The 25,851-nt window shown below is 32.9% G+C and overlaps 1 protein-coding gene across 12 annotated transcripts in view; it reads right to left on the bottom strand.

The window, feature by feature from the left end:
- Window positions 1-25,851, bottom strand: part of PRKACB (protein kinase cAMP-activated catalytic subunit beta) — a 158,571-nt gene that overhangs the window by 59,447 nt on the left and 73,273 nt on the right. For 2 of the 12 annotated variants that reach the window (XM_063624208.1, XM_063624216.1), the window contains exons 1-3: window positions 12,751-13,071; window positions 4,398-4,421; window positions 2,684-2,707 (exon numbers count right to left, since the gene is read on the bottom strand). The exons of 2 other annotated variants lie outside the window; for them this stretch is intronic. In XM_063624208.1, coding sequence (XP_063480278.1) covers window positions 2,684-2,707; window positions 4,398-4,421; window positions 12,751-12,757 — 55 coding nt within the window. In that variant the 5' untranslated portion in view covers window positions 12,758-13,071. Of the gene's footprint in view, window positions 1-1,932; window positions 1,942-2,683; window positions 2,708-4,397; window positions 4,422-5,856; window positions 11,287-12,750; window positions 13,072-13,341; window positions 13,461-25,851 lie in introns of those variants that run through there. 8 more of the 12 variants (XM_063624205.1, XM_063624206.1, XM_063624207.1 and 5 more) reach the window with 8 other exon arrangements.

Raw genomic sequence — 25,851 nt, 5'->3', positions numbered from 1 at the left:
TATTACTTTTTTTAAGACTGGGTCTTGCTCTGTCACTCAGGCTGGAGTGCAGTGGCATGATCACAGTCCACTAGAGCCTCAGACTACTAGGCTCAAGCAATCCTTCTGCCTCAGCCTCCCGAGTAGCTGGGACTACAGATGTGCACCACCATGTCTGGCTAATTTTCTTATTTTTTGTAGAGATGAGGGTCTTACTGTGCTGCCCAGGCTTGTCCTGAACTTTTGAGCTCAAGTGAACTTTCTGGCTCAGCCTCCCAAAGTGCTAGGATTACAGGTGTGAGCCACTGTGTCTGGCCAAATTGTTATTTTTTCTTGGAATTTAGGATGGTTCAAGTCATCCTTGCTTCTAAAAATTAATGTGCTAGTTACAACAGAAAAAGAGTAATTTTATAGGTAAGATTTTCTTTTTTCGCATGGAGCAGACATATCTGCACGTGGCATTCACTTGGACATGATGGCTATAAATTAAATTAAAAACATAATTTATTGCAACATGCACTGTGGCATTTAAGAAAAAACAACTTGCGATTCCCAAAATATACCTCTTGTTTCTTCTGAAAAATTTTTTTAATTATCTGTTATTTACAGAACTTGCACATCAAGTTGCAATATAAACTCTCCAGATGCCTATATGAGTATACATAATTTAGAGACAAAGAAAAGAGTCAGAGAAGGTAAAAAAAACAACCTTAACATCCTGTTTCAGCTTCTCCTGTCACTTTATGCTAAGTGCATCTGGAGTTAAGAAAAAAGTAACTGATCAAAGGAAGGACTGACAGTATATGTCAAAGATGGTAAGTTGAAAAAAATTCCTTTTCCCTGCCTGGTGATAAGCTAAAAGAAAAGTTTCAGGTATTATTTAATTTTATTCACTAATAGAATATGCAAGAAATTCTTTAAAATATTCTCTGTACTCATCAATATTCCTGAGTTTACTGTCAAATAATACTGTAGAAAGTAGGTAAAAGTTTTTATAAAGGTCTTATGTGAAAATTATCAGAAATGAGTATTAATCAAATATATTACATTTTGTGAATTACTTGAAAATATAAAGGGATTTTCTTTTCGAGTACATTAAAGGATGGGCACTAAGTATGATGTTATTAAATAGTTTTATGAGGAAAACCTGTTCCTGAAACATTTTTTGTCATATAAAAATATCTACACATATGAAATCTCTAGTTTTTATGTGTACTATGTAGATGCAAAGATGAACACAGTTAATTCTTTGTAAAAATATAAGTTAATCAAAATATACATCTTTTAATAACAAATCTACCAAAAATAAAATATTTCACAATATATTGGATTATGTGTAACCCTAAAACAATAAGCAATCTAGAACCATATGTATTTGCTTTGAATTTTATTATGTTTAGATATTGGTGGATGTCACTTCTAAATGCTTTTCTCTTCTCTGGTTATTTAAAAAATTTCTATCCACTGAAATAAAGTGCTGGCAGATAATTAATAAAATAAGATGTGAGAGAGACAGCTAGATTCAAATACTGCTCCACATTCAACCCAGAATTCCCTATAAAGCATATAGTGTGAAGTTCCCAATTATTTAGTTTACTTCTTGTGTTCTAATATATAAGCCATATCTACATTTAACCATTTAAATTATTATGATGGTTTTGGAGCTTGGCACATTTGAGTTAGAATATTAGCTCTAATACTTTCTAGCTGTGTGATCATAGGTACCTATCTCCAAAGCATCTAACAGTGATTAGTAACTCTTCTTAAGAAAAAAAATACTTCGAAGAATGATTTTTCTGAAATACATTTTATTCTCTATTGGTAAATAATTGAACAAAGTAGATACTACAAAAAAGAGGACACACAAAAAATTAATTTATTCAATTATATATTTTTTCTGTTTGTATGATTTAAAGAGTCTATCACATTGCATTCTAAAGGAAATGAGCATACCAAAGGAATCTACATGTTCACCCAAGATTTGTTTGCAGGAACATTCACCCACATTCAAGAGATGAAAAAAAAAAAGAGAGACAATTTTTATGCATTTTCACAAGTTCATAAAAACACAACTTAGTTCTTATCCCCCCTCAAATTTTTGAATGTATTTATACATAGAACATAGTTTAAAAATCATATTTTAAAGTTTATTTTAAACATTAGGAAAACTGACTGAAAATTCAGGCACATCATAACTTCATCCCATATAATTCAGGTAATTCTACTATAAGAATGTTTCACTATTAACATTTAACAAATGTATTTATTAGGTATTTTTGGCTGCTGTGTAAGATAAACTAGGTTACTGCTTATGATAAAAAGAGTATGTTGTTAGTCATAGTATACCATTATCCAATTCTTAAAAGAGTATCATTCATACTTTGTATTATGAGTTTATAAATCTTTCTTCTACTTATTTATCTTTCTTTTACTTTATTAATCTTTCTTCTACTACCTTGTACATCTTCTACTGTTTCATGGTGCTATAGTTATTCTTTCTAAAATATCACACAAGAAATTGCAATATAAATCATTTATATAGATAAAACCCAACAAAACTAAACAAACTATTTCCTTCATCAATGAAAATATTTCATTAACTTGATATACTTAAAAATATATAACTTTATAAGGAAAATAAAAACTTGCAAACAATAAAAAATTTTAAAGGTAATATTTGTTTTATTAAAAAGTAATTGCCTACCAGATATTTCTGAAGAGGAGCAAGCTTGTGTCCAAAAAATAAATTAGACAATGATTAAATTATATGAGTAACATATTAGCATGAAGTCACCAATATGCATTTTTTTAGAATACTATATACAGAAATAAAATGTTAATATAGAAATTCAATTATTTGATTGTATGTATTCAAATAAGTTATCTTCAAATTAAATGGTAAAGAAATAAAATCAGTAACTACCGTTTAGTGCCAAAATCAATAACCTTCTTATTTTCCTTAAAACAACAACTAACAAAAACTTTACGTTCTCACAACCATAGTCCTCATAACAATATTAAGAAGCAAATATTGACATACATATCCTGTAACTATTGCAATACCATCTCTGGAGTTCTGTTATTCAGTCAAAATCTACTGTAGGAAAGACATTATGCATTATAACACCTGGTTTCTTCCTTTTGAAAGACTTTAGTATTTTTCAGTCATTCCACTTCCTCAGTGCTGGTTTAACAATCTTTTCAACAATATTTATTGAGCACCATTTAGTGGTGTCAGATTCTGAGCTAGACTCTGAATACTAAATAGAATAAACATATTTCCACTGTTAAGGAAATGAGAAGCTTACATGAATCATCATAATGGAATAGGACAAAGACTACAACAAAGGCAATCATAAGGTGCTGTGAGAGCTGGGAGGGGGAAATTCTTGGACAGTAAGGTAAGGCATAATAGAGAATACAGCATTTGTGCTGAATCTTGAAAGATAAAGAATTCCTCTGGCAGATAAAGTTGGGGAAAAAGACCTCCTAGGCTGAGGTGATCTTACATAAATGGCATGGAAGAAGAGCATGGTTTATCCAGGAAACAGCAACTGACTTGTAATAACCGCAGCATCGGGTACATGTAAAACACCAATGGAAGATGAAGTGCATAGGCAAGCAGATGCTGAATCAGGGAGGTATTTTTTGGCATAGTGATGCTTTTCAATGCATGGGTAGAAACAGGAGTAAACTGAGTTAGTTCACAGTTGCTAGATTCTATTTCTTCCGGGAAATAGAAGGCAAGATCTTTTGCTAAGGGAGAGGGGAATAGGATAAAATAATGAGGGATGACGAGGATTAGAGGTCTCAATACGTTAGACCTTGATGGCTATTTTTGTAGGGAATAAGGAACAGGGCTATTACAAATTTTCTATTAGAGAAAGATAAAATATTAGGAACCACAAGCAATAATATGTTTTTAATAGTGTCATTTTTGTAATAACAGTTTAAAAATTTGTTACTGAAAAGATAAAAATTCATGTTCCTTCTACTGTCTTTGTCATTATTTTCATCTCCCTCTTTTACCTTAATAAAAGCATTATTCTATTATGAATTATTTAGCGTATGCCAGAAAGAACAAAACAGGATGGAAACTAAGGTAAGTTACCTATGAAAATACCAAGTTCTATCATTAAATAACAGCAGAAAAATCTCTGGAAAGTGTAAATCTAGGGGAATGCATTAGTTCATCTTCTTCCACCCCTATTCAAATATCTACCTCTTTAGACCTCTATTTGGTATTTCTAAAAATACTCTCCCCCTCCCCACATACACACACACTAAAAATATTTTCAGTAAACAGAACTGTAAAAACTCAGCACAAAATATTCTAATTGCCACAAAATATCTCATAAAAATTTAGCTTACGATAATCAAAGTAACAGAATTATTCTGTAAAAAAAAGGTTTTCCTACCAGATGCATCTGATGATTTGCGTGCTTGATCAAAAAGAATAAACAGAGATTAAATAACATATAAAATAACATACCTACAAGAAGTTACCCATCCATACATGTTCACTACTGTACTGCACATAGAAATAGAATGATAAAACAATTGAACATACATACCAAAAATGTTTTATGTAAGGATTACAAGAAATTCTTTGGATATCCTTTTTTTTAACCACCCAAAACTCTTCTCTGGAAATATGTTAATAAATTATCATCTTCTGTCCTTTGAAACTGAAGAATAATTGTGTTCACTTTGCTGAAGGGGCACTTGCCTCAACATATTAAACATACTGATTCAAACTAAATTCACTATAACCTTAAAAATGATAGTGAGTATAAAAAACAACTTTAATACTTCAGTTTGTAATTGTACAGTTTATTGGATTGGACTATGCCTACTTTTGATTTCTAAGATGATTAATTAGTCTTTCTATAAAGACTAAAGTCACATATATATGAGTATTTGGAAGTTTAATAGGCAATGAAAGTTACACTTCCTATTACAAAATTTACTTTATTCTTCTTTCCTCTCAGTAGATGTGTTTTATTACTTGCTAATTTTTCATCAAGTCTTAGTTACAAGTGAACAGCATAATTGACTGACTCACTAAACTGTGAAAAATAAAAATTTTTATTATAGTTTTATATGGAAAAATATAAACACTTTTAATGAGACATATATTTAAATATTTAAATAATCATTCTAGAAAGAAATACATTAACTTATTTGACTAGCATCTACAAGGATAGATGGATACACTATGAATTCACACAGTGTGTTCATTCACAACTAATCATCTGTACATGTTTCTCTCCCAATACCTCTCCATCTGGTGATGCTGTGGATTTCGTCAGCCATCCATGCCATGTTTGACTTGTGATGTTTCCTACATAATTTTGTAATGAAAACTCAAAGTAAATTTATAGTCATAAAACTAATGACCCAGGCAATCTTTGAAATGCTCCTTGAAGTATATTTTACTTCCTTAATTGTTCAATGAGGCTTTTTCCTGTAGGAGTATTATATCTACTACAATCATATGTCAAAGATTTTCCAGAAAGGCCTGAATTCAAATATTTTGTCTTGTTGCCCGACAATATAGAGTTAAGAATGGATTTCTAGATGATAATGAATACACAGTATCAACTTCTGCGGTAGCAAATGACTCAGTAAATGGTAGCATCAATTTATTGTCCCACCATATCCTCGATGCTCTATATCCTCAACAAAATTTGTTAATGTTGGACTTTCCATTTTTTGCTAATATAATGAGTATAAAAAATCATGTCTGATTGTTAAAAGATTAGGTAAATATCCCGCGGTAGAATTTTATACTTTTTCCCTTAAAGGTCCTATTACACTTTTATTAGATTTATACCTAGGTTCTTTAGCACTTTGGTTGCTATTGTAAAACAGAGATTTTAAAAAATTACCTTTTTTGTTTGTTGCTGATGTATAGAACATAGTCGATGTTTATATATTGATTTTTTTTTATTATCTGGCAATCTTGCCAGACTCTTGTCAATTCTGAAATCACACTGGTAGATTCACTTGAGTCTTCTATGTAACCAATCACAAATCATTTGTGAATAATGACAATTTGGTTCTCTCCACGTTTTTCTTGTTTTACTGCTCAGGTTATGACTAACAGTACAATGATGTACAGAAACAATGGCAGTGGACATCCTTTTCCTATTCCCAACTTCAGAGAAAATGTATCTAACTAATTTTCTTTTCCTATGCTTGACTCGTAAAACTATCCTAGAATCAGTAAATGAATTTAAGAGTATTTTCTCTTTTTCAATGCTCTGGAAAATTCCATACAAGATTGAAATTTTTGTTCTTTGAATGTTTCCTAAAACTTGTATGTAAAACTCTCCAGTCCTAATTTTGTTCAAAGATTCTGTGATTTAATTTTTAAAATAGGTATAGTTCTAATTAGTACTTTAAAATATTTTTCCATAAACTAACCTTTGATTCTCATGTATCTTTATTTTCTATTCCACCCACTGATCTTTGCTCATGTCTTTATTAGTTTCTTTCTTCTTTTGATTAACCATGTGGCTTTTTAAACTTGTTTTCTTATATCATGAATGTCTTTCTTTTTCCTAATTTGAGCACTTAAAATTTAACTCTATATCCACTTTTGCTGCACTCCACAAGTTCTGATACATAGTTACACCTTAAATTTACGAGTTAATTCTTTGGTAAGTTATTTAAAATTTTTAAATCTCCAAATGTATACATTTGTGTGATTGTTTTTTTAAGCTTTTTATTACTGATTGAACTTAATTGCCTTGTGGTAATTAAGTAATTAAGAATTGATATACTGTAGCCTATATATCAATTATTTGAAATTTGTTGAATACCTTTAGTCATATAATTAATTTTGTAAGTGTTCTACCTATTCCTGTGTATTCTTCAATTACTGGGTAAGAATTCTCTGTCTATATCTATACAATTTCTCCTACATAGGTCAATTTTGTTTTGTATATTTTAAGGCTCTGTTAGAATTATATACATTTTTTCCTCATATTTATTTTTATGTTACTAATATAGTAGTCATATATGATAATTTTACTATGTCTACTGACGTTATTGGCAGGTTCTAATCCTGTTGTATCTAAATATCATTTGCAGTATGTGTGTAAGTGTGTGTGTATTTTGTTTTTGGATTGTGAACAAAAAGTTCATTGGGGCTTTATCTGTGAGAAACCTGGAGGTCTTGGTCTGAGGATGTGTCCCAGTATAGGGTTTTGTATTAGCTTCTGTCTGGTGTAGAGTGTATGTTACAAGCCCGCAACTCTTCTGATAATGTATTTTATTGGTTGTTCCTAGACCACACAATTAATACAGATTAAAAACTGAAACCTGCTTGAGAGGAGGCAGTTGATTAAAAATTCTCAGGAGAGGCATCCTACACATGCACACACATCCCTCCCCTGTTCCCAGGAACCCAAGCCAAGAAACACAAGCTTCCTTATTTTCTCCTTTTGTCAATGGAGAGGTTTTATTTTCTAATCTATGCTTTCACTGAGGTTATGATCCTTGCAGGATCCTGGCTTTATACAGGGGGTTAAGAAATCCTAAACTGTATGCACTAAACAACCTATCACCCATCTCTGTGAGGCCATTTTAAAGGAAAGCCCACCGAGGTCTAAAAATGTCCTCAGGGCAGTTGAAGTATGCTCCCCCTTACAGCTCTGGTTTTCATTTACCACTTCAATTTTTGCACTTTGGGAATTTATTTAATTCTAATTAAATTAGAATTCACTTAAAGGGTAAATTCAGGTATTTATTTAAAGGGGCAGTTGTTACAGTTTATTCAGCATTTCAAGGTGCTGTTGATCTTACATAATTTCTGCCCTCAAAAGATTTTTAAGTTATCTAGTCTCCAATTTTGGATTTTTTTCTTTTTAGGACAAGCTTCATGTTAGATTGTAAGATGCAAAGACATCAGAATGTTTATGGATTTCATTTTTTTATGCTGGAAATTCCAAATGCTCACCAGGATATATTTAGGTATTGGCATCTTTGTTAATCTTGTTAAGACAAAATGAGGTCTTTCAATTTAAAGATTCAAGTTTTTCTTCAACTAACAAGTTTTCCTGAATCATATTTTTGATTATTGCTTCTGTTCTATAAATCATATCTGTTCAGTTCTGTGGAATGCTATCCACTCAATTTGTAAAATGTCCTTTTATTTTCTTTTATAATTTTTTGTCCTGCTTTTATTTAACATACTTTCATCTTATAATTTTTATCTTGTCCATTTCCTCTACATTCTATTAGGGTCTATCTGTAGAGATCTTCACATTATTAATTTACTTTTCTGCAGTGATTATTCTGCTTTTTATTGCCTCTAATGCAGCTTTATGTTCGAAAAATGCCAGGTTTATTTCTTATAACTTTTTCCTATCACATCATTATGCTTCTTTTCCATTCCTGCCTCTCAGCCAGTAATCTTTTCATTCTAGCTTCTTGTTTTATCTTTGTTTCATGTCTTAGTTCACTAACTCCATGCTCACTTGAAATTTTAAGAATTAACACAGATGGCATCTATAATTTTTTGTGTTTATACTCTCCTGCACAAATATTTTCTAAACATAAGTTCATTCTCTAACTCTTGGAGACTGTAACTTTATCGTTTTATGGTGTATAACCTCTTTTATAGGTTCCACATTGTTGCTTTTCTTTTATATTCATTCAAGCACAATTACAAGCTTTTCAAAACTTTACAAATGCCCCAAATAAGGTAAGTGGTTTTTCTTTGGCCCTTCTCACTTCCTGTTTAGGTGCTGTTAGACTAAACTCTTCACATCATTTAGTGTACACATATTTACATTATCAGTTAAGTAATCCAGTCACTTTCATAAATGGGAATGTGGCCAGGACTGTAGGATTCCTTGCTGGTAGTGATGCCTTCTGTGTCAGGAAAGAGTCTTCTATATTTAAAGAGAGGCCACTTTTCAACTTGAAAAGGCCTAATACATTCTTGGTTGTCCCACTGTAGCAGTTTTAGAATGAAAGTAATGAGCAGTGTTGGATCTTCCACTTATTTTCCTCATCCCTCCCAGTTAGTGAGGGTGAAACTATTATTTCTTTCTTTTCCATAAAGAAAAGCTACTCAAGTTAAAACTGTTAATTAGACTTTGGAGTCTGAGCATCAAAATCCTGTACATATTTGGGCAAATAACCATCTTTAATTTCAGAAATGATGTACTGTTTTCCCAATTTTTTTTTTCTAACAGTATTTTCAGTCAGGATCTAGAAAGGGAAATTAATGAAGTGTTAGTATTCAAGTCTGTATGGTGCTGTAATTCATAGCAGATTCATACCTTCTTCTTCAGAGATTTGCCCTCAACTACAGCTGGGCCAGGGTTCTCACCCAGGATTTTGATATAATGATGCTAGTTACATCAAAAAGCACATGAACTAGGAGAGCACATAAACTTTGAAACTTTCAGATGACTAAGCTCCATTTTGCACAAGCATCAGAGAAACCTGTTCACTACACAGTGAGGATAATAAAGCAAATACAAGGAAAAAAGTAAAGATGTCATGTGATCTCAAAGAGAAAAACTGAGAAAGGTACTATTATGATTCCAGTCAGCTTTCCAAATCAATTCTATTCTTTGGGACAGCTCAACTCTACTTTTGCCTTTGAGCTCCATGACATCCTCTGCATCCTAATAATACCTGTATCTTCTTCTGCTTAAGCTCATTTGAGTAAGTTGCTACATCCTCTAAACAAGAGGGCCTTACAATAGTTTGACTGATTTTTAGAGAAGTTCCTTTAGTATTTCTTTATAGACCTTGTTTGCTTTACAAGAGCAAAAACTTCACAAAAAGGGTTATGAGTAAGAAAAATATTTAGAAAGTGAAGGCTCTTTTCACACTTATAACCAATTTTTTAAATACTAGAAAGATAAAGGTACTGATTGGTACAACTTAGTTTCTTAAGCATTTTATATGACTTCATCCTACAAAGTTGATAAAGGAACAAGTAAATACTATGGTTATTGTATTTTTCTGAACCAAAACAAATCAAAACCCACACTGATGTTTTTCACTGGCAATGTAAGGAAACTGTTCAAGTATGTAAAAATGAATTATATTTAGTTTATCATTAATTCTCTAAGTATTTATTGGGTACCTTGCTGTGTTTGGGGTACTGGGGTGACTACTAGAAACATACGATGAACAAGGCACTATCCTTGACTTGAGTTCAACATTTAGAGATTAGAAAGTGACACACAAATTTATAATTTCAACATAATACAATAATTGTTATAGTTTGTAAGTTTGCTTTGGGAGTACAGAGAAATCACCTAATTCCACAGGGTCAGTGTTGGAGGTACTGACTGGTTCTCTAAATTTTTATGATAAAGACTATATGGAAAGGTAGCAAGGAATTATATGTAATATAGTATGGCTAGATCAAAATTCGTGAGAGAGATTTTGCAAACAAAACCAAAAAGGTAAGTCATCGACTGCATGTGACTTAATAAGGAGCTTAACTTTTATTTTAAAGGCAATATAGGGAGTAACTGAAAGTTTTCATGTTAGGTTAAAAAATGGGCATATTTGCATTTTAAAATTTTCAGTGTGGAAAATGGCCTGGAAGGATATAAAACTGGAAGCTGGGAGACCAGTAATGCAGTTATTGTAATAGGATTGAGAAGAGATCTAGAAGCCATCCCAGTATCAGTAAGACTGGAGAATATTGAGTGATTTTTGATGTAGAATCAATAGAACTTAACGACTGAGTACATGTCTGAGGGTAAGAAACAAGTTAGAAATGACCAAGGTTTCTGTGTTCACTTCCTGCATGGGCAGTGAGATCATTAACAGATATCAGAGTCAATGAAAATGGAGCAGATTTAGGGATGATAAAAGAAAATCCACTTTTGAACTGAATGTTCAGGTAATGACTGAAGATGTAGGCATGGATGAGATTTTTTGGAGAAAATGTAGCATCAAAAGAAGGCCAAAGATAGATTCTCAGAGAAAACCAACATTTAATTGGCAAAGGATAAAAGGAATACCCATATAATGAGAAAAGTACCACGTACACATAAATACCACATGTGTAGTTACAGACTTAGATTAAAAGGCCTAGCATTTGCTTATTTTTACAGATAAAACCACACTTCTCTTGTAATTTTCCAAGTTGAAATGGCTAGGACATTTAACCATTTATGACATGATTAAAATCAGTTGAAACTGGGCATTCTCGACAAAGTCAGAACACCTAGTTGTGATTACTATGATTATTTGTGGGATAAAATGGCTAGAAAAGAAGGCCAATATGATCAAATATATCAAATGCTATCTACAATGCATAGCTTTTTAAAGAAAAATAAAGCAATAGTGAAGCAATAACATTTTCCTTCAGCTAAATCCAATCCATCCTGTTGTAAAACCTCCAGAACACCACGGTGGTTACCTAAAGATTCTAGATTATATGCCAAATTTTCAAAGAGAAAATATACATTGGCTTGATTCAAATAAATATATGTATGATAACCAGGTATATTCAGTTTGATATCCATAGAAATCCTAAGGAATGTTAAGTTGTTGTTGTAATATTAGTTCAAATTTAAAACAGCAGATTAGAAAGATCTATTTCAGTAACAGGAAAATAACAATCCAGTTAATTCTTAATATTTTGCATGTTAAAATGTCCCTTTAATATCTAATATTATTCCATAAACAAATATGTAACAGTGTTTAAGAGGTTTATATTGTACTGCAGCAGGATAAAGAATATTTATTGGTTATAATGAGGTGATCTCCAGTTACGAAAGAAAAGCTTCGTCAATTTTGAATTCTATCATTATACAGCAAAAATCCACCTTTCAGTTTCCAAATTCCAATTCCAAATCTTATAAATGCAAATTATAGGACTGTTATGTTATCAGAGAAACCATATTCTACTTCTCTGAAAAATATCTGAATCAAAGGTTAACTTCCAAGCATCTTATTCTGCAGTTAAGCAAAAGATGCTAATGAATTATGCTCTAAGCAAATGTTTTTCACTCTAACAACAGGATATCTATTTTTAGCTGCAGGTTTGGCTTGAAGTGACAGCTTTTACCCTATGATAAACTGCAGTACATACTGTAGTATATTTTTTCAAAAAAACAGTTTTGGAAATATTTAGAAAAAATAGATCACATTATAACAAAAAAGACTAGTTGTCACAAGCGTACTTATTCTAAAAAATTATTTCCCCCAAAAAACTGTTTATTAAAAATTTTAACAAACCCTACAAAACCAAAATGATCTAATTATTTCATCATTAAATCCTTATTTCTCAATAAATTGTAGGTAAAAGCAACCAAGACATCAACAAAATTTTGGCAGCATCTTATTTTCAAAATTACTATTTAAAAAATCTAATAAAAATAATCTAATAAAAATTAGCATTAGGATGACAAAGCTAATCAAAGGAAAGTTAAACTAATTATCTTCAGGATCAGATACTAAAAGAAAATACTCTCTTATGGTTAGTCTATTTACTAATTTATAACACGATTAATAACATTGCCCAACAAATACAATAAATCGAACCATAAAGAAAATTAGAAACTGATTATTGGTATTGATTATTAATAGTGCCATTAATTGTTTACAGTTCTTACTGGTTTTTGAAGGCAATTTACTATAATGCCTAAGTACAAAAGCGTCACCACAAAATATAATTCACAGTAGCTGTGGCTTTATAACTGTCCCTTTAAAAATATCTTTCCCTCTTATAAATATATTTTTTTAAATAAACAGCTGCAGAGTCTCAGAGAGCATACTTACCACTCATGATGAAAACCAACCTTTCCAAAACATATTGCTCAAAACAACAATCCAACAGCAAAGGGAGTTATGCTAATCTCTAGAGGGAGAAGAACCGATGGTGTAAACACACACACTGGAGCATGCAGCACACAGAAAACGAAAAGAGCTTTCTTTTGTTTTAAAAAGAGAAGCCCCTAGAAGCAAAGCATAACTGCCTAGCATGAGATATCACTAGTAAACATCAGATTAATGCCAAAGATGTCTATAACTAGACTGAATTTCTTTCAAGCTAGTAATCCCAGCCTCCTTCATATACCACTAGAACAACTCAAAATGGCAGGGAGAAAATGTTCGAACCAGGATGTATAAGATGTTCTCAATTATATCAGCATGAGTTGTTACCACGGCAACATTAGACCAGAATTATCGGTTCACTTGTATCCAAGGCGTAGCTTTTCTAAAGCTTTAATCAACCAGACAAATAAAATACCTTTTTATTTTAGAGCCACATGATTTTAAATTACCACATTTCTTAAATTTAAGCACTAATCTACGCTTTTTACATCTTTCAAAGATATGAAAAAATTGCTGTTTTCTTCAAATACTCACACAATCCCATGTTGAACCTGGCAAGGAGCAAACAGCAGAATGATTGCACCTAAACGTCTTTCAATTACACCAGCTCTTACTGCTAGCTGTGGACCTCACTGATATTAAAATGCTGTGTGCTGTTGCTAGTGACTATTGGCGATGAATCTTATTGCCCAGATCGCTGATAGCTTTCATTTTTCATGAGCCAGAAAGCTATACTGCAGCAAAAATGTTAACCATTTAAACATTCTGTGTTATGGAAGAGAATAATATTATATACATATATGTATATCTGCATTTTTAAAGGAGAATCATAGAATAACCTATTTGTAAACTTCCATTAAATTCAGCATTACAAACAGTGTCAGATGCCACCCATATGGTATTCAAAAGAAAATAATACACAAAAAAGTTACTGGCAATTACTGCAGAAATGTAAAATGCCTCACATGAAACAGGACTAAGATGACAGATTGTATAGCAAGGTGGGCTGACTGGGTAGCATGGTGAACAGATTGTTCTGATTACCAGAGATCCAAAATTTGTACCAAAATGGTACCAATAATCTATAGAATGGTTCCTTGTTAAGTAGAACTTCAGCACATGAACTTGCCATTTTAACAGTTGCCATGTGAGGCAGGACTTTTGGTGATGTGGAAGTCAGTCAGGAAATCTCCCTAAGAAACAACTATGAAGCTGAACAGAATTATCAAAAACAATGATTTCATGGCTCTGGAAATCGAGCAGTCATAAACAACAAATTGAGAAACATTTATTTGTGAGGAACCACTGAACTCTGCCTAAAAACAGTGGGAGTCAGAGATGTTCTTGCCTGGGGCTGCTCCCACTCATTTATAGCTCAGTCAGGAGAGTACTTCTACCAGGGTAGGGCTGGTCATGAAAACTAGCAGCTTCACTTCTGGAAGGGGCTGACACCAGAGGGAGCTGATTTGATTTGGAGTGGAGGCCAAAAAACTCATTAGTGATATTGTCAACGAAAAAAGCAAACTGAAAGAAATTAACAAGTCTAAGGCTATGAACTTGGTAGAGCTAAGCAACACATTGGTGGTATAGCAAGAAACATAGCAGGGGGTAAATGAAGATGAGACAGGCAGACAGAGGCTACTGAAGTTCACCAGGCCACCCAGTCTGCCCACCTTGCTATGCAATCTGACTAGGAGGTAATGACACGCACAAAGGAGACGAAAGAGGGCCCAGTGTAAAGTTAAAGCTGGTACAGACTTCCAAACTGCCTAAATACTGCATGTGCTCCTCAATTCGCACACAGTTCCATCAGCACTGGCTGGTCCCAGTGTTTGAGTACAACCTCTGATCAATCGTTAAATAACAGTTAAGCTACAGAGACACAGGGCAATCCCTAGGAAACCAGGTTAAAAAATAAAAATTAGAATAAGAAAAAAAAATTAAGCAGAGAAATCAGCAGTCACATATCATGAGGGATACAGATTCCATAGATTAAGACAAAGGAAGTTATTAATAAAAAAAAACAAAAACAACCCTCAGGGAAAAAATAATCAAAACCCAGAGCTACTACCACATGCTATTTTAAAAAACACATTTTGGACAAAAACTTGTGTGATCCACAATGAGGAAAAAAAGCAGTCAATAAAAAATGTCCCTGAATGGGCCCAGGTGTAGAATTTAGCAGACAAAGGCTTTAAAGACTTTAAAATAGCTATTATACAGATACGAAAATAATTAAAAGAAAATTGTGTTAAATACCTAAAGGAAAACATGACAGTAATGAACAACATATAGAAACTTTCAATACAGAAAGAAAAACTATTTAAAAATAAAAAGTGCAGATTTGAAAAGTATAATAACCAAAATTTTAAAACTCAGTATAGTAAGCCCAACAGCAGATTTAAAAGAGCAAAAGATCAAATCAGTGAACTGGAAGCTAGATCAATGGAAATCATCCAGTTGGAAGAACACAGAGAGAAAAGGACAGGAGAAAAGTGGACAGAGCCTGAGAAACTTATGGGATATCAAGGGAACCAACAAACATCTCATGGGAATTAGAAAAAAAGGAGAGAGACAAAGGGTGATGAAAAAACATTTGAAGGACTAATGGCTGAAAAATGTCCCAATGTGATGGAAAACAGTAACCTATGGATCCAAGAAGCTCAGCCAATGCCAACTAGAATAAAACCCAGAAGATCCACACTGAGACATATCATAGTCAAGTTGTTGAAAGGTAAGGAGAAAAGTTATGAAAACAGCAAGAGAAAAATGACGAATCACGTCCAGGGGAAAAAGAATATGATTAATGACTTCTCATTAGAAATAAGAAGGGCCAGAAGGCAGAGAAATGAAGTGCTAAAAGAAACAAGAAAGCAAACACGTCCACCAACATTTCTCTATCCAGGAAAATTATCCTCCAAAAATAAAGGTGAAATGAAACATTCCCAGAGAAACAACTGAGGATATTTGTTGTAAGGAGAAATACCTAATGAAGTCCTTAAAGCTGACAGGAAATAACACTAGACAATAGCTCAAATTGACAGAAAGAAATGAAGAGCACTAAAAATAGTAAATATATAAATAAAAGACTATATAAATACACAACTTTCTGTTATCTCTTAATTTCTTTAAGAGACTTAAAGTTGTATGAGGCAATAATTACAACATTATGTTGCTGGGTTTATAAAATATATAAATATATGTGAAAAAACACAAATTTGGAAAAGAAATGAAGCTATATCGGATCAAAGCAGTTCTATTCCACTAGAATTAAGTCAGTACTATCCTCAAGTAAACTATGACAAGATAAATTATAATCTTGTGTATTATAATCCCTAAAGAAATATTAAGAAAATGCCTTTTAAATTTTATTTTTAAAAATCAAAACCAAATAATTAAAATGTCACACTACATATATGTAATAGAAAAGAAGGTGGTAGAAAGGGAAAAGAGGGACAACAAAAACTATGAGACAGAAAACAGTAAAGTGGAAGCTACAAATCCAACCATATCAATAATGACATTAACTATGAATGGAAGAAACACAAATCAAAAGGCAGAAATTATCAAATTGGATAAAAATCAAGATCAAACTATATAACATCTATAAGAGACACATGTTAGATTCACAGATATAAATAGGCTAAAGTAAAAAGAGAAAAACAAGATTCATCATGCAAACAGTAACCGTAAGACAGCTGGAATGTCTATATCAATATCAGACAAAATAGACTTTAAGTCTAGAAAAATTATGAGACAAAAGGGACATTCATAATGATAAAAGGCCAATATATCTGAAAAATTTGGCAATTAGAAATGCATATGCATTGAACAGAAGAGTCCCTACAGTACTAAAATAAAAACGGACAGAATTGAAAGGAGAAAAATATTTAATACTAATAGTTGGGGATTTCCATACTTCTCTCTCAAAAATTGATGGAAAAACTAGACAGGAAATCGGAAAAGAGACAAATAACTTAAATAACACCATCAAAAAAATCTTGACATTTATAAAATACAGAATTTAACATCAGCAGAATACACATTCTTATCAAGCACACATGGATATTCTACATATTAAGCAAATGCTAGAAAACAGAATGTCTCAATTAATTTGAAGGGTTTGCTAAAGCTTTCAAAATATATTCTATAATCACAGCAGAATTAAGTTAGAAATAAAAACAGGGAGAAATTTTAGAAATCTCTAAATATTTAGATATTAACTCACAAAGAAATTCCAAGGGAAATTAGAAAATATTTTGAGGTAAATGAAAATAAACTACAGCATATCTACATGTATTGGATGTAGATAAAGCAGGGTTTAGAAAAAAAAAATCATAGCTTTAACCATTTAGAGTAAAATAGAAGAAAAGTTCCAAATCAGTAAATTAAGCTTTATATATATTATTATATATTATAGTATTATATTACATATAATATATTCAGTAAAATATATAGAAAAACAATAGAGAAAAATGAATGAAACCAAAAGTCTTACTGATAAAACTTTCACTAGCCTGACCAAATATCAAAACAAAATAAACAAAAAGAAAACAGAGAAGATATGAATTATAGAAATCAGTAATGAAACTATGCTATCACCACTGATACTAGATAAATTAAAAGGATTATAAGGGAATACTATAAACAACCTTATCCCAATCATATAAGACAACAGGTGAAATGGAAAAACTCTTAGGCACAAATTACCAACACTAACTAAAAAAGAAATAGAAAATGTAAATAAACCTGTAACACAAATATTGAATTAGTAATTAAAATTTTTCCCACAAAGAAAAGCTCAAGTTGAGATGGCTTCACTGGTTAATTTTATGAACATCCAAAGATAATACCAACCCTACACAAACTCTTTCAGAATTCAGAAGTGGCGGGAACACTTCCCAACTCATTCTAAGAGGCCTAATACCAAAGTTAGGCAAAGATCAAAAGAAAACCACAGACCAATATCCATTGCAAACACTGATGCAAAAACCTTTATCAAAATGCTAGCAAACTTAATCTAGCAGTATATACAGAGGATCATACACAATGACCATGTGGGATTTATTCCATGAAAGGTAAGGTTGGTTCAACATTGAAAACCAATTAATGAACTACGTTATATTAATAAAGTATAAAACCAAATAATCATCTCAATATATGCAGAAGAAGTACTCCACAAAATCCAACAGCCATGAGAAAACCTCTTAACAACAAGGACTAGAAAGGAACTTCCTCAAACTGATAAAGGACATGTGGGGCAGGGGAAACTCTATACTTATGTCATATTTAATGATGAAAGATGGAATGCTTTCCCCTTAAGACAGGGCATAAGGCATCCACCACTTCTATGCATCTTTGTACTGGGAAATCTAGCCAGTGCAATGAGGCAAGAAAATAGATATTAAAGGATAAAGAAGAAATAAAACTGTCTTTATTTGCAGATGAAATTATTCTATATGTAGAAAATTATAAGGAATCTATAAAGAAACTACTAGAACTAAAAAATGAGTTTAGCAACATCATAGGATGATATAAGATCAATACAAAAATCAATAACATTTGTATATACTAGCAACAAACAATCCAAATGTAAAATTAAGACATAGCTCCATTCACAATAATATCAACAGAAATAAAACACTTAGAAATCATTTTTATAAGACTGGAACACTAAAGAAATTAAAGAATATGTAAATAAATGGAGAAATATCTCATGTTCATGGATTCCAAGACTCAATATTGTTAAAATAACAATTCTCTACAAGTTAATCTATGAACTCAATATATAGTCTCTATGAAAATCTACTAAAGCTTTTCTTTAGAAACTGACAAATTGATCCGGAAATTTATATGAAAATGCAAAGGACCCCAAAATAGACAAAACAATTTTGATAAAAGAAGAACAAAGTTGGAGGACTTACACTATTTGATTTCAAAACTTACTTTAAAGTTACAGTAAGCAAGACAGTGTAGTATAGGAATAAGGATAGACATGTAGTTTACTGGGACAGAATTGAGAATTCAGAAATGAACCCTTTCATTTATGGTCAACTGATTTTTGAGAAAGATGCCAAGATAATTAATAGGGAAAGGAAATTCTTTTTAACAAGTAGTACAGTAAAAAATGGATCTACATGTTGAAAAAAGAACTTCAATTCATACTTCACAACATATATAAAAATTAACTCAAAAAATAGACTTTTAGAAGGAAGTACAGATTGAAAATCTTCATTACCTTGCGTTAGATACAAATTTCTTAAGATCTGGTACCAAAAGTACAATCCAAAAAGGGAAAAACGATAAATTGGACTTTACTAAAATTACAATTTTGCTCTTCAAATACATCATTTTAAAAAATGACAACATAAGACGGACTAGAAGGAAATATTTGAAATTTATATTTTTGGAAAAGAACTTAGTTCAGAATATACAAAGAATTCTTGAGAATTGATAAGAAAAAGAAAAATGACTCAATTTTGAAAGTGGGCAAAATATTTGAAAATACATTTCTCCAAAGTACATACACAAATGGGTTATAAAAACTTGAAAATATGCTCAACATCATAAAGTTATTAGGAAAACACAAAGTGAAACAATTGTGAACAACGGATTCACACTCATTTAATGGCCATAATCAAAATGACTGATAAGCCGGGTGCAGTGGCTCATGCCTGTAATCTCAGCACTTGGGAGGCTGAGGCAGGCAGATCACTTGAGGTCAGGAGCTCAAGCCCAGCCTGGCCAACATAGTAAAACCCCATGTCTACTAAAAACACAAAAATTAGCCGGGAGTGATGGCGCATGCCTGTAATGCCAGCTACTCAGGACTGAGACAGGAGAATCACTTGCGCCACTGCACTCTAGCCGGGGTGACAGAGTGCTACTTTGTTTCAGGGGGAAAAAAAAAAAAAAGACGGATGATACCAAGTGTTGATGAGCATGTGAAAAAACTGGAACCCTCTTACATTACTGGTGAAAACGTAAAATGGTACCACCACTTTGGGAAACAATTTGGCAATTTCTTTAAAACATAAATTTACCATATGACCTAGAAATTCTACTTCTAGATATCCATCCAAGAGAAATAAAAACATATGTCCACACAGACTTGTTTTCACATATTTATAGCAACATTATCCAAATAGCCAAAAACAAACCAATTCTCATGTGCATCAATTGCAGAATGGATAAACAAAATGTATTATATCCATACAACATATTATAATTCAACAATAAATCGGAACCAATTATTAATATATTCTATAACATGGATGAACCTCAAAAATATTATTCTAGTGAAAGAAGCCAAAAGCAAAAGATTACATATTATATAATTCCATTTATGTAAAACATCCAGAAATGAAAATCTATAGAGACAGAAAGCAGATCAGTGTTTATCTGAGGTTGAGGTGAGAGTGGGGATTGAATGGATATGGGTAACAAAAGAACCTTGTGGGTGATGTAAATGTTCTAAAACTGATTTGTGCTGATGGTTGTGCAAATCCTTAAATTTACTAATTAATACTGAATTATACACTTATAATGAGTGATTTATATGGTTATGAAAACATACCTCAATTTTAAAAAGTTGTCAAATGCTTCTCTACCGAGGAGGAAACAGTTGGCTTGAAATAGATCTTTGCTGTGGGAAGAATCATTTCAGTGGACAATTTAATTATGCAAATGTAAGGCTGGTAGGCATCCATTACCTCGGGGGAATGATCTAACAAAATCTTTTGAGGCTTCGTAAGGGCCATGCCTTTTCAATACTCTGGGGTAAACAGAGATAATTAAAGGAAAGAAGGTAAATAGATCTGCATAAAAAAATGAAACAGGAATTCTGAAAGGGATCAACTCCTAGACTCCATCCTCTTCAAGGTTCAGAATTACAAAAATCTCTTTCATAGATTTTAGTGATAGGTCTGTGGCTCACGAGTAGGAATATGAGCTTAAGGAGGCTTTATCCAAGGGGAAATGATAATCTGGGTTGGTGATTCAGGCTGAAAAGTAGAGACATTGTAGGCTAAATCCAAGTGCCTACAGAGGCCAGGCAGGTAAAGCAACAGAAATACTGAATGCTGGAGCAAATCAGATAGTGTATATCTGATTAAAGAGGACAATTATTCAGTGCAACCAATTTTTTCTCATGAGAGAATAAGAGGCCACTGAAATCAGTTTCTCCAATGGTTCAAGAATATGAAAGTCCAGATATTTATATGAAGCTCTTGACTTAAAATCATGGTATTTTATATTTTTATATAATGATATAAAATTCAACTATTTTTAAAAATACATGAGAACTAAACAAAACATATCTGCAAGTTGCATCTGGCTCACAGACCACTGGTTTTCTATCCCTGGACTAGATTTCAAGAAAGAAAGGCTAATTTTGGTACAGTGTGGGGATGGGCTGAAAGTACCTTCTCACACATCCAACTTGGCAAGGAAGCCAAGATGACTAAGCATATGAGTATAAATTAAGGAAATGAAATCCTTTGACATAACCTTTGAATGAACATAATACTGAAGAGTGAATCATCCTGTCATTAAGAACCATTGAGGTCTCTGCAAGGATCAGTGGTACCACATCAACAAAACAAGGTACATAAAATTTGTTGGGGCCACTTTTGAATCATGAAACAATGTAGCAGTGGTAAAATCAACAGTGGCTAAAAATGATATCACTAGCTTATATGTTCATGCTTGTAATCCCAGCACTTTAGGAGGCCAATACAGGAGATTGCTTGACCCCAGGAGTTTAAGAACAGCCCAGGCAACACAGCAAGATCTCATCTCTACAAAAAATAAACTTAAAAAAACTAGCCTGGCACAGTGGCATGCATCTATATTCCCAGCTACTTGGGAGGCTGAGGTGGGAGAACAGCTTGAGCCCAGGAGAACAAGGCTGCAGTGAGCCATGATCACACCACTACTCTCCAGCCTGGGCAACATAGCAAGACTCTGTCTACAAAAAATAAAAATAAAAATCCCCGTCTCTTTCTTCAACTTTTGGAGAGCAAATTAGTATCCTTGGAATGAGTAAACTCCTAGGAGTATAGCAATACTTGAAGCAGCTGAATGAAGACTCAAAGAAAAGACCTCCTTGGAATTCTTGCTAATTTGAATAGGTAAGTGTGCCGGTGATTAAACTGAATATTTAAAAGATGACAACTTATTTGTCTCTCAAGTGAGCCATTCTTGTTAAATAACAATAATGAAACACCAAAGCTGAAAGCAACCATGGTTTCAGGACATGAAAGTAATATTCAATCTCTCAGACACATACCATTCTTCCTGTTCAACTTATTACTTCTTTCTGAATGACATCTTATTTTCAAAGTTCTTTGTCTCTCAGACCATCTGCTATTACCCACTGACCAATTTTTTAAAGTGAAAAAAGTTTTTGTTCAAGATTGCTCAGGCTATTAGGGTCTTTTGTGTTTCTATACAAGTTTTAGGATTGGTTTTCCTATTTTTGTGAAACTTGTCATTGAAACTTTGGAAGAGACGGCATTTAATCTGTAGATCACTTTGGATACTAGAAGCATTTTAACAACATTTATTCTTCAGATCCATGAACATTAGATATCTCCATTCACTGTGTTTTCTTCACTTTTTCATAAATGTTTTACAGTTTTCAGTGTACAAATCTTTCACTTCTTTGGTTAAATTTATTCCTACGCATTTTTTGTGATATTGTAAAAAGAAGTGATTTCTTGATTTCTTTTTTCCATAGTTCATTGTTAGTATGCAGAAACACTATTGATTTATGCATTTTAATTTTGTATGCTGCATCTTTATTGAATTTGTTAGTTTTAACAGTTTTTTTGGTAGAGTCTTCAGGGTCTTTAATATATAAGATAATATTTGCACATGTAAAAGATTTTACTTCTTTCTTTCCAATTTAGATGCTATTTATTTATTTATTTATTGCCTAAATGCTCTGGATAGGACTTCCAGTATCATATTGAGTAGAAGTTTTAACAGTGGGCATCCTTTCCCTTGTTCATGATCTTACAGGAAAACCTTTCATCTTTTCACCACTATTAAGATGTTAGCTGAGGGCTTATCCTATGTAGCCTTTATTATGTTGAAGTACAGCACTTCCATAACTAAAAAGTTTCCATCATAAAAGAATGTTAAAGTTTCTCAAATGCTTTCTCTGCATCTACTGAGATGATTATATATAACTTTTACCCTTCATTCTGTTAATAGTGTATCACATATGTTGATTTGTGTATGTTGAACCATCCTCGATTGTGGTGTATCATCCTTTAATGTGCTGTTGAATTTAACTTGCTAGTATTTTGTTGAGAAATTTTGCATCTATGTTCATCAGGGATATTGGCCTATGATTTTCTTTTGCAGTGTCCTTGTCTGGCTTTGGTATCAGAGCAATGTTGCCCTGGTAGATGAGCTTGGAAGTATTCCCCCTTCTTCAGTTATTTTGGGAGAGTTTGAGAAGGACTGGCATTAATTCTTTCTTAAATGATAGAAATTCACCAGTGAAGCCATGAAGTACTACTAGGTTTTATTTTGTTGGAGGAATTTTTGATCACTGATTCAAAGTCTTCATATTCCTTATTGGTTTGTTCATTGCATCAAACTAAAAGCTTTTGTGCAAAAAGAAAACAATCGACAGAGTGAAGAGACAACCTACAGAAAGACAGAAAATACTTGCAAACCACATATCTAATAAGGAGTTAATATTGAAAATATATAAGGAACTCAAACAACTCAATATCAAGAAAACAAATACCCAATTTAAAAAATGGGCAGGTGACTTGAATGGGCATTTCTCAAAAGCAGACATAAAAATGGTCAATGGGCATATGAAAAATGCTCAACATCACTACTGATGAGGGTAATGAAAATTAAAACCACAATAAGCTATTACCTCACATCTGTTAGAATGGCTATTATAAAAAAGACAAAAGATAACAAGCATTGGTTAAGACCTGGAGAAAAGAGAACCCCTGCACACTGTTGGTGAGAATATACATTAGTACAGCCATTATGGAAAATGATATGACGGATCCTCAAAAAATTAAAAATGAACTGTCATATGATCCAGCTTCTAAGTATGTATCAAAAGGAAGAAATCAGTATGTCTAAGAGATATCTGTACTCCCATGTTCATTACAGCATTATTCACAAGATATGGCATCAACGTATGGTATTCTACACAGTGGAATACACTATCAACCTTAAGAAAGAAGGAAATTCTTTCATTTGTGATAACGTGAATGAACCTGGAGGACATTATATTAAGTGAAATAAGGCAGACACAGAAAGACAAATATTGCATAATGTCACACATGTGGAACCTAAAAACATCAACCTCGCAGAAGTAGAGAATAGAATGCTGGTTATCAGGGGCTGAAGGATAGGAGAGTTCAGGGAAGGAAGATTTAGGAGATGTTGGCTAAAGGGTACAAAATTTCACTTAGGATGAATAAGTCCTGGAGATTCATCGTATAGAATGGTAACTGCAGTTAATAATAATGCATTAATACAAGCATACCCCTCCTTTTATTGCGTGTTGCTTTATTGCACTCAGCAGATATTGCACTTTTTACAAATTGAGGGTTGGGGCAACCTTGTGTCAAGCAAATCTATTGGTGCCATTTTTCTTACAGCGTGTGCTCACTTCATATCTCTGTGTCACATTTTAATAATTCTCACATTTCCTTTTTCATTATTATTATATCTGTTACGGCGATCTGTGTTCAGATGTTACTATTTTAACTGTTTTAGGGCACCACAAACTGAACCCAAATAAAATGGTGAACTTAATTGATAAGGGTTGTGTGTGCTCTGACTGCTCCACTCACCAGCTGATCCCCCATTTCTCTGCCTCTCCTTGGGCCCTCCTATTCCCTCAGACACAGCAATACTGAAATTACGCCGATTAATAACCTTACAATGGCCTCTTAGTGTTCAGACGAAAGGAAGAATTGCACATCTCTTACTTCAAATCAAAAGCTAGAAATGATTAAGCTTAGTAAGGATGGTATGTTGAAAGCTGAGACAGGCCAAAGGCTAGGCCTCTTGCACCAAACAGCCAAGCTGAGAATGCAAAAGAAAAAAGTTACTGAAGGAAACTAAAAGTGCTGCTCCAGTGAACACACTAATGATAAGAAGGCAAAACAGCCTTATTGTTGATATAGAGAAAGTTGTGTGGTCTGAAAAGATCAAACCAGTCATAGCATTTCCTTAAGCCAAAGCCTAATTAAGAACAAGGCCTTGACGCTCTTCAATTCTATAAAGGCTAAGAGTGGTGAGGAAGTTGCAAAGTCTGAAGCTAGCAGAGGTTGGTTCATGAGGTTTAAAGGAAAGAAGCCCTTTCTATAACATAAAAGTACAAGGTGAAGCAGCAAGTGCTAATGGAGAAGCTGCACCAGGTTATCCAGAAGATCTAGCTAAAATAATTGATGAAAGTGGCTAGACTAAACAACAGATTTTCAATGCAGACTTAACACTGCTCTATTGGAAGAAGATGCCATCTAGAACTTTCCTAGCTAGAGAGAAGGCAATGCCTGGCTTCAAAGCTTCAAGGGACAGGCTGACTCTCGCTAGGGGCTAATACATCTGGTGACTTCAAATTGAAGCCAATATTCATTTACCATTTAGAAACTCTTAGTGCCCTCAAGAACTATGCTAAATCTACTCTACCTGTACTCTATAAATGGAATGTGAAAGGCTAGATGACAGCATATCTGTTTGCAGCATGGTTTACTATTTTAAGCCCACCATTGGGAACCACTCAGAAAAAGATTCCTTTTAAAATATTAGCGCTAATTGACAAGGCACCTGATCACCCAAGAGGTCTGATGGCGATGTACAAGGAGATGAATGTTGTTTTCATGCCTGATAACACAACATCCATTCTGCAGGCATGGATCAGGTCTTATTATTTAAGAAATATATTTTATAAGGCTAAAGGTGTCACAGATAATGATTCCTCTGATGGATCTGGGCAAAGTACATTGAAAACCTTCTGAAAAGGAGTTACCATTCCAGATGCCATAAGAACATTGT

The sequence above is a fragment of the Symphalangus syndactylus genome, chromosome 12, assembly GCF_028878055.3.
Source record: "Symphalangus syndactylus isolate Jambi chromosome 12, NHGRI_mSymSyn1-v2.1_pri, whole genome shotgun sequence".
NCBI classification, from domain to species: Eukaryota; Metazoa; Chordata; class Mammalia; order Primates; family Hylobatidae; genus Symphalangus; species Symphalangus syndactylus.
This window is presented reverse-complemented; position numbering and strand designations above follow the sequence as displayed.